This window comes from Chaetomium strumarium, assembly GCF_033439665.1.
Source record: "Chaetomium strumarium strain CBS 333.67 chromosome Unknown B0T15scaffold_3, whole genome shotgun sequence".
NCBI lineage: Eukaryota > Fungi > Ascomycota > Sordariomycetes > Sordariales > Chaetomiaceae > Chaetomium > Chaetomium strumarium.
The window spans coordinates 2,403,951-2,414,156 of record NW_026944431.1 but is presented as its reverse complement, the minus strand read 5'-3'; the positions used below and the strand labels follow the sequence as shown (position 1 = coordinate 2,414,156).

Below are 10,206 nucleotides of genomic sequence, written 5' to 3'. Positions count from 1 at the left end.
TAGCTCTCCACACTTGCACCGGTAAGACAGTTGCGGTGTTCCAAGTCTCCGTCTCGAAAAGTATAACGGATCATAGTGCGCCCGGACTGAGATAGCGAGCGAATGCAGGGGTCCCACGAGGGCTACTTGGAATCTTGGGTAGGAGGCCGAGATAGAGACCCGAGGGGATCAGACTGGGATGTGACTCATCAACGGACTATACTCCGGAATTGAGCTCATAGATGGAGCCGAATGCTCGGACCGAGTCGCCGAGCCATGAGTGCGGGTTCGACCTGTTCGTCCCATTAGGGCGACAGCGGTGTCGGCAAAATCGGGCGCAATAGCCGGTGAGCAAGTCGAAGGGTGGCTTGTTGGTTTTCTCAACCGCAGGCTCCGATATGGTGCGGAGGGCAGTCCTGTCAGAATTCGAAGGAAGCATCGACGGGAAGGCGCGTTGGCGCTGTTTACCTGCGCGCAGCGCGCTAAGGAGGGAACCTAAAAGTTGGGGAACAGGCAGTGCGAGACCACCCGCGTCGACCTAAGGCAAGGTCCTGCAGCTGCATTGGAAAACCGAGGGAAAGAATGAGCACACGGATCACTCGGCAGCCTGATCTGCTGAGCTGAAGGTGCGTCATGCCGGCGCTTCACATCAGCCCAAACCGCCATGCTGGGTCAGATCGGGCCGCCCGCAGCTACAGGATGGCGGTCTGCCCGCTCCGGCGGCAGATGCAAACGGGATACCATGTTAGGATCAGCTCGGCCGCCCATCCCGCGTCTCATGTGACTGGGCAAACCTCCCATAGCCTCCCGCATCCGACAACAAGCCTTGCGGCTCGGCGGCGACGCTCAGTACGCCATTGGTTGCAGGTGAACTTCTTGCAGACGTGCGGCCGGTGGTAAAACTGTCTGTGCGGAGCAGGCCTACCACCACCCCGCACCACAGCACTGGTGGGGAGGTGTGGCGGTTACAACCTGAAGACGCCAGGCATGTGTGTACTGGACATCAATTTCACGTAGTGTGGTCGACGGTCTCCTGTAGTCGGTAGCCGCAAGTCAATGTGGCCCGCATCCGGGGCCGGGAAACTGGAACTGCCCTCCGGATCCGACTCCTGCTGACATCTCTCATCACCTCACTGCCTGCCAATATACACCACCTGCTAGTAGAGAAGAGATGGCTAGAGGAAGAAGAAGTACCCACTTCTTGAAACAGACCAGACGACATATCGAGGGATGTCTCCTTCACAGATCGTGCCCACGCAAGATGCGAGTCTCCTCCTCGGCGGGATGTAGTGTAGCTTCGGAATTGCCGGCGTGCCGTCAGCGCGGAAGTGTTGGGTTGCACTGCAGAGATCCCAGCAGGCGGTGAAGTTGCCGTTTCGGTGGAGTTTCGTCCGGTGTTCTGTGCCGGATCCGACCCGATGGATCCCGTCTTGTCGGATGAGCGACCGCGGTCTTGCAGACCCACTTTTCGAAACGACTCGAAACGCCACGAGTCAGCCCACTGTGCGTTATTAACCACCCACTCGGATCTTCCCCATGGCCTCGTACGAAGAGGTTAACAAGGAAGGGCTGGTGAGAGCCTTGATTTCAAAATCCCGTGATCGGGAGATAGCACAGCATTGACCGCCGCCACCATTCCGCCTCAGTTCTGTGTTGGATGATCCTCAGCACCAAGACCGGCTTCGCTCGAAGGGCAGTAACTTTTATCGCATCACCATGTACTGTGTATACCGACATGCTGTTGCAGAAGCGTGGCTGCCTTGGCAAGTCGATATTTTGAGTCCTGACATCAACTGTGGTAGGACGGAACTAATAGCACCTGAGGCACATGATTTACTTTGGCTGCGTGCTTGAGACGGTGCGGGAAGCGTGACCCAATCAGGTTGAGAGGACGGATTTGAAAAAAAAAAAACTTGTCGAGTAAGTTGCTGTGAGCGATCCACCCTTCAGCCGCAATTTCGGCAAAAAGTTCTGTGACGATCTTGAGCATGACGACTTCTGCACATTGTAAATACACTGGCATTAACTAGTACTAGTACATGTAGTAACCGGAGAGTACTAGGTACGTGTACTTACCTAGATATGTACAGTACTGCTACTGAAAGTGGCCGAGCCACGCCGTGTGGAATCTCGCCCAACAGAATCTGACAGGTCAAAGGCAGTCTGCAGCTGCCAGGAACATCGGGCGAGGATTTGGAGTGAATTTGGCTTGGAACTGGGGCATATTGTGTGCCGATTGGTGCAGGGCTTTTGCTTCGAAACTCGACCCCGGCCCGACAATCTGGAAGCGAGCAAGGCTGACATGGATCCCCTGCTGAGCGGAGCCAACCCTCATCAGATCTCCCGTTCCAAAGATCTATGGGAATCATGTAGGTAAGGTACTATTACTATGTACGTACATACAATAGCTAGTATTATAATGACCTGTACTTCTACGTGTATCCGTATAGAAGTGAACAGGATTTATTCTTTCTCTCCACCCTAAAATCGTCCATTTGCGGAGACCCCGTTGTACTCCTTTGGGGGCTATGTTCGTCTACCCTATATTGACGGTAGGAAACTGAAAAGAGGTATAGGTACGGAGTATCCAGAAAGACCTCTTTGGTCAGGTCCTCGAAACCACGGGAACCATTTCTGTCCCCATGAGGTTGACATGGTCACTGCCTGCCTGCTACACACCGGTCTGCCCCCACGGTTTCTCATGAGAAGCGATGTGGCTGTTTGCTGCATCTACGCAGATGGGGTGATCGATCACCAATTCCCAGCTTCACATACAATGAGGGTGGGTAATTCCAGAGTAATGATGTCTCCAACTGCAGCTACCGAAGCGCCTGAAAATGCCAAGCCGAGTGATCGTCTCCGGATTGCTCCCCGGTTGGACTGACCCACTGGCACGTGTCATCGTACGATACACATGTACACCGTATCATACGGGTTTCTTGAGATATCTTGTACGGTACCCTATGCTATCACGTATGTATGTGGCTAGATCGTGAGCGTTCTTTCTGGGCGGCTTGCTGCACACAACATGGAAGCTATTAAGAATCGTGCTCGTGTAATAGAAAATATTCTTGCTTCTTCTAACGCCTCAATCCCACGTAGTGGAGGACACAGCATCTCAAGTGGAGATCATGGGTTTTCGAGATGAGAGAGGGAAGGAATGGGGATTGGGGAAATATCCAACCACACTTTCACCCTTGTGATGCCATGGCTGCCATTTGATACTCTGTTACCGCTAGAATTCTGATGGACTTGCTTGGTACTAGTAGCTCATTGCAATGTAGATATATAGGTACCACCGTAGTTTTGGAGATTCAGGACATGGAAGCCACTGCGCTGACAATTGTGCGCAGAAAAGAAGCAACATAGATAATGTTACCGTACAGGGGTACGGGAAATATATTCTACTACCTTGCGTTAGTACCGTACAGTACATGCATAATACCTGAGTCCGGCCCTCGCCTGTCGCTTGCATCCTTGCGTTCAGTTGCTGTTGCTGCATCAGGGCACCAGTGGTATCTACCTCGTAGGTCCCTAGGTAGGTATGATAAGTACCTATCTACTTAGTTACCTATGTGACTGTCAGCTCGTGATTGCAAGCAGTCCAGTTCCCGAGTGCTCTCTTACCATCACAGAGGATGAGCCGGCGACAACCGGGGCGCCCTGCCTCAAGCCTGGCTGAACTCGGAGCCCTGTCGGCCCATCAGCAGAGTTGCCGCACATCGATACTGTAATTCCTTGGAAATTGCAGGCCACATCTGCTTTTCAATTGGCAAGACGCTCATGCCCATCGGCTGTGCTGTCTCTGACTGCAGGGTGATTCGGCTGACAGACATGGAGATTGTCAAGCGGCTCTACACTATTGGTGCTTCCAGTCCTCCAGGCTCTCGTTTTGCTCGGTTATTCCACAGCCTGGAAAAGGAGCAGGGGCCCTTTGGTCTGATGTGCGCGCAGGAATGCATTTGCCCGGGCAAGCCCATCCTTGCTCCATTGTGTCCAACATCGCGGAAGCGTAGCGACCGGCCATGGCGTCTGATTACCTATACAGAAAGCTCCAACCTTTCGATGTTTCTTGGGGTGGCTTATACGGAAATACCGAGCGGTAAGTGTCGTGATAGTCCACATCAGGGCCGTGACGTGAGCCTTTTGCAGGCCCGAGCCATTGTACGGCACCAGGTTGGGACCGTTGGGTTGCTCGCGCTGCAACGTATGGTCATGCTCCTCCCCAGGTCAACACTCACTTGATCGTGGGCGTCCCATCCTCAACGACAGCGACAGGCTCGGCGTCGCAGCTTCCGCTTGCCTTTCCGGAAACCGGATTGGTTTGACGGCACGCCCAGGCATTCACGCAGTCGGTCCGCCCCAGGCTGCTGCGTCAGTGTCGATGCTGACTCTGTAAGGAAAGTACGAAGGGGATCGAGCTCGGTCGGTGAATCCGAATCTCGTCACAGTGCAGTGCCTATGTTGGGCAGCGTGCGGCTCATCGTACCTGCCTTTTTGTCATCGGTAGGGTACTTCTGGTCATCGCCGTTCCACAATCTTGGCCATCTGTCGGCTGTCCCCACATGCTAGACCCACAATTCTCCGGGTTCCGGCATCGTCGACAATTCACCGCCTCTCGAGTCGCGGCCCAATCAACCCAGCCAACGCGGTTAACCATCGCCCATTTCGGTTCAGGTTCGTCCGTAGCAGCCAGGACAACATCCGCGGCCCACTATGTCCGGCGAGCCGTGACCAAGGGCCGATGAAGCCGCGCCTCGCGCGCAGCCCTCTGCGATGATTCCATAACCTATGTACAATACCGTACGTTATGTATCACCGCCTGGGGTGCAGGCAGGATGCGTGGGTATCGATGCAGCCGTGCCGTCTTGGGTTTGGGTCCCATCGCTTCACTTCGTGTTCAGCGAGGGCCGCTTGCTAGTTTCAATCTGCAATGGAAGAAAAACTCACGAGCAGCAAACAAGGCAACACCGCCTCACTTCTCATCCCCTGGGGCAACCTCCGGATCTCTTTCCGTTACACCCCACGGCTCAAGCACCGGATTCGCAGCGCTTCGCCGCGGCGATACAGAAGCGAGCAGGAACAGCCTCATAAGCGGGGGAGCTGGTGGGTAGAGCCGCGGGTTGCGACCTCCCCCGCTGGTTGGTGGTATCAGGCCGGGCCCGGGACACGGGCGTCGTCCGCTCACACACGGTCAGCAAGATGCCCACCTCCATTCTTCCGAAACACCCGCCAGCGGGCCATCAGTCTGCTCATCAGGCTGGACATGGCACATGGCTGCTTCAAGAGAGTTTCCGCGAAAGCGGTCTGTTCCTTGCTGCTGTGCGATCACCTTCCCAAGACATGCCGGCTCAACAAACTGCCCGAGTAACATCCCGCCGCACGGGGCAAAACCCGCGGCATGCATCGAACCTTACCCGAGTGCGCACACCACAACCTTGAACCCCGTGGTGCAACCAAGCGTCGCTTTCTTCTCGCGATAGGCCGTCATTCCCGTCTCGCCGCCAAACATCCTCTTCTGTGTGGCGGTTACTGCCACTGCGCGCAGCGGAGAACCGACCGTGGTATCGGGGCCGTATCCAACCGTATCCAATGATGAGGTGCCTTTTCGGACCTGATGTCGACCGAGCCTTGTGCCGTGTCCCAGCGAAACGGTGACGAACCCATTGACCCCATCCGTGGATCCCTGCAGACTGCACAGCATGGACGGAGGCAACAGGGATGGGCCAGGCAAAGTCGCAATCGGGCGCCAGTCATCCAGGGCGTGCCAAGCCTGGGCCAAAGTCCAAGCCCAGGATTTGGGATGGCAGTCGAAGCTATCCGCTTTTCACGTTGTATTGTACAGCCCAGCCCGTATGTACTTGTACAACACCTAGTGGTGTGTATACATGTACTGTATGTACAATGCTACAGTATGTACATACCCGCAGGGCATGCCCCGTATTACCTGAGCTTACCTACTCCGGAGTAGTGCTCCCCCGGGATCGTCCTTGGGCAAAACCAAGAGAGCGGGCGCTTGTCACCGCTGTTTCATTGTTCTCCTTCAGAGTGTTTTTTTTTATTCTTGGTTTTCAGGTTCCTTCCCATGTCGTGGGCAAGGGTCCCCCACACAGTCAGATGGGTGATCCGGTGACCTCTTCTCAGCCCTTCCCGCACCCTTGGCCAGCTTCCAGGGGGGATGCTCACCATGCGATCTGGTCTCGGTGGATTGCGTCGCCCTTTTCCAACGGAAAAAATACTTATACACCCGCCCGTAGATGTTCGTTCCCACCTCTTTCTCAACTCTTGACTCCTCTCCGTTCTCCTACACCTAGTGGTGGCCGGCCTTTTGTAATCACGGGAACTGGACCCCTTTCCCACCTTCCATCCAATATAGATTGCCGCCACGAGGTATATCCCCCGGCCGACCAGAACGAACAAGTATAAGCTCCAAACCGGTTCTCGAGTTGCTATTATCTGTGCTCGAAGTCCCTCGGCGCCCCTGACGCCTCCAGCACCACCGACTTTTCAAGGCTCCGTCACGCAAAATAATTCATCGACCATGAAGCCCCGAAGGAGTCGTGGCATGGCCACACGGGAATTGCCCCCATATCCCTCGAGACAGTTGCTGATTCTCTGTAAGCCAAGAGCGCCAATGCAGAGGTTGCTTTGATCTAACTCGGTGCCAGCTCTTTGCCGGATATGCGAACCCATCGCTTTCATGTCCATCTTCCCATACATCTATCACATGGTAAAGGACTTCAACTTCACCGATGATGAGAGCCAGATATCCTTCTATGCCGGCATGGTAACCTCGGCGTTTACTTTTGCCGAGTTCTCGACCAGCGTCTTCTGGGGAAGACTCAGTGACAAAGTCGGTCGGAAACCCGTGCTCCTCATGGGAATGGCCGGGACTGGCTTGAGCGTTCTTATCTTCGGCTTTGCACCGAACCTCCAGGTCGCACTGCTTGCGCGCGCACTCGGCGGGTTTCTGAACGGGTATGCTCTACCGGTAGATGCAGGAACTCTGGGCCAGGCTGACGGCAGAAGCAACATCGCTGTGCTCCAGACAACCGTGGGCGAGCTCGTCACGGTCAAGGAACATCAACGTGGGTGGCTACCAGCCGATGAAAACATCGAAAGGAGGCAAGACATGGCGGCTAACATGAGGCTCAGCTCGGGCGTACGCGGTCATGCCGCTGGTCTGGTGCATCGGGTAAGTCGGAGCGTGCCTCGCAAGACTCAGGAAGCTTTGCGAGCAGTAGCACTAACCATTCTGCCAGCTCGATCGTGGGACCCATGATTGGAGGTGCACTTGCCAAGCCGGTTGAAAGCCTACCCTCTGTCTTCGCGCCAGGCAGTATCTGGGATCGGTTTCCTTATCTTTTGCCGAATCTGTTCAGTGCCATCTGTGTCTCGGTCGGAGTCGTCATTGGCGTCCTGTTTCTGGAGGAGACGCACGCGGAGAAGAAGCTGTGTCGCGATCGTGGGCGGGAGCTCGGCAACTATCTGCTCTCGCTGCTGCCAGGACGAAGCGATAAGTCCAAAGGCAAACTGCCAGCCAGTGACGGCGAGGGGCAACCGCTCCTGATGGAAACGGAGTCCCTTCCCGGATATCTCACCGGAAAGGTCTCCGCTGGCCCATCGTCGGCATCAGGTAGTTCGCAGGAAGAACTGACCGACGCCGAGGAAGCGAAACCGGTGACAGGGATCTTTACCAAGCCGGTTCTCACCATCATTGCCTCTTATGGCATCCTGGCGTTGTAAGTTGCTCGAGCCCGCATTTCCCATCTCGAGACTGACACACGCCAGCCATACCATGGTTTTCGACTCGTTGCTCCCAGTCTTCCTCAGCACGAACCCGCCCGAACATCGGATGCCCACCTCTCTGCCCTTCAAGTTCGCAGACGGCTTCGGCTTGGACGCGCGAACGATTGGCGTCATACTGTCCGTCCAGGGGATCTATTCAATGTTGTCGACGCATTTTATGTTTCCCTTGATTACCGAAAGGCTGGGCCCGCTTCGACTTTTCAAGCTCATGTCCGTGCTGTACCCGCTACTCTATTTCTCAACGCCGTACATCGTCCTCCTCCCGGAGAGCCTCCGCATGGCCAGTGTTTATATCCTGGTGGTGTGGAAGTGCACGTTCTCGACACTAGCGTACCCAAGCAACGCCATCCTCATCACCAACTCAGCCCCGACAACGCTGACTCTGGGCACCATCAACGGCGCGGCTGCATCGACGGCCAGCTTATGTCGCGCGCTAGGGCCCATCGTGTCCGGGCTCCTGTACAGCTTGGGATTGGAAAGCGGCTACTCGATCCTGTCTTGGTGGACCACAGGCTTGGTAACAATCGCGGGGGCTTACATCGGTTTGAGCATCACGGAACCTCGGGGAAGGATGGACGAGAAAGAAGACGTTGAGGCCGCACCCGAATCGCAGAGCTCCTGGGCTGGCGTAAGGATGGATGAGAGGCAGACAGACGGCGAAAGAACGTGCCTGCAACGGACCTAACGTGTCAATCTCCCTCTTCTTGCCTAGCTCAGGGAGATCCAGGGATCATCTGGCCGGATTTCTCCGGGCGCAATCCTGCGCCCTTGATGTCGCCCACAGCGTCTTTCTAATCTCTAATCTCTCTCTCTCTCTCTCTTTTTTTCTACGGAGTTACGGACGTTCTCGATTTTAACGAATCATGATTCATTGGGATAGACCGGTGGTGCTACAAGCGAACGAATTCCCGGGAGTTATATGCGGAGCATACACCTTGTTCCGCAGCGGCTTTGCTTATTCACATGCCTGGTTGCGATGGACTCTTCTTTCTTTCTGATGCTCAAGTCAATGGCCGGTGGAGAGTTGGCGCGGTCTGGATTGGAGGAGCTATTGCCATATGCTTATCGCCCGGCTATCGCGAGAGCCAGGGCATAATCATACAGCTTGTTTGACATGGCAGCTGGCGGACTGTTTCTGGTTTTGTTTTTGGTCGTTGATCTCTCAGCTTACGATATACCCCTTTTCTCCTATCATGTCCCAAATCGCACTTTGGTTTCTTCTTCCCTTCCTCATCGGCTGGCGCTCTGGCTTGGGCGACAATTTCATAGGTTGGCAGGCAGATTTCACGGCCCCTTCCCACGGGCTGAGCCAGGGTACCTACTTAGCTACTTACCTACCTTAGTTAGTGTCTAGGTTGTCATGATGATCAACTGTAGCGGGCCGCGGCTCAATGAGCATGGCTTTCTGAGATCGAGTTCTGAATCAGTTAGGTACCGAACAGGGAGTGAGCTACGTACCGAGTTAGCCTGCGTGCTTTCATCTTTACCTTGCCTAGGTACCTACCTAACCTAGGGAGTTACAGGCCTGGGTAACCGGCTGCAACTTCCGGGGGTGTCACAACATTGTGTATTGCCTTTGTACAACATGTACGGCACATTACATTACACAGCCTCGGGACCTCTGGCGAGTCATTGCAACCGCGCATCGGAGTCTAAGCCCTTTTCATTACCTACTGACCTACCCAACCTTTACATGTGAGGCGTTGCCTGTGCGAGAAACGAGGGTTCCTACCTGTTGGCGATTGTATCTTCACCCTTATCGCCGACACGCCCAGACAGCAGCACTGCTTCCCGCCTGGATGAGGCGCGACTTTTGAGTGGGGTCCCTCGCCTAACAAGCTGTCGTAGATCCCACGCGGAATCTCCGCAAAGGCGGCAAAGGCAAGCTCTTGGCAGGCGCCTTTTTGCCCAAATCCACATCGCTTTGGGACATCCATTTGTGATGAGCACCACCTCCGAGACACCGGCTGCACCGCCTCGCGATCCGGCTTGCTAGTTCGACGTCGCCCGATCCGCCGTCCCATGTGATCTCTCGACTAGTCTCAATTCAATTGCCAAACCAGGACCACCCGGCCTGAGAGCCCCCAAAAGCGAAGAGATCAGCGTCAACGGCATATCTACGGACTAAGTAATTTTTAAACCAGGTGCAATTGAGACACCGGATAGATTTCCGTTCGGAACTCGAGCATGGACCCAAGCCTTTGCAGCCGCGCAGAGCTTGATTAGAGCATACCGGAAGGCCGCTGGGGGTTCAGCTTGAAGAGAGCGCATCACGGCCGGCCGCTCTTCCACGGCGCGACACCGACAGGCGGCGGCGCCTCGAGACAGGTTGCCGTGCCACGACCATCCGGGCAGCTCCGGCTCCAGGACCTTGATTCTCGCATCGGGCCGCAGCCCGCATCGCCGAATCACCGATCC

General features: G+C 55.3%; 1 protein-coding gene across 1 annotated transcript; it reads left to right on the top strand.

Annotated features, from left to right (window-relative positions):
* Positions 1 to 6,181: 6,181 nt before the first annotated feature.
* On the top strand, positions 6,182 to 8,660 carry B0T15DRAFT_162229 (major facilitator superfamily domain-containing protein). The gene is made up of 5 exons (XM_062862123.1): positions 6,182 to 6,596; positions 6,648 to 7,067; positions 7,135 to 7,174; positions 7,242 to 7,721; positions 7,771 to 8,660. The coding sequence occupies exons 1-5, from the start codon at positions 6,521 to 6,523 to the stop codon at positions 8,471 to 8,473; spliced, it is 1,719 nt and encodes a 572-aa protein (XP_062722814.1). The 5' UTR covers positions 6,182 to 6,520; the 3' UTR covers positions 8,474 to 8,660.
* Positions 8,661 to 10,206: the final 1,546 nt, after the last annotated feature.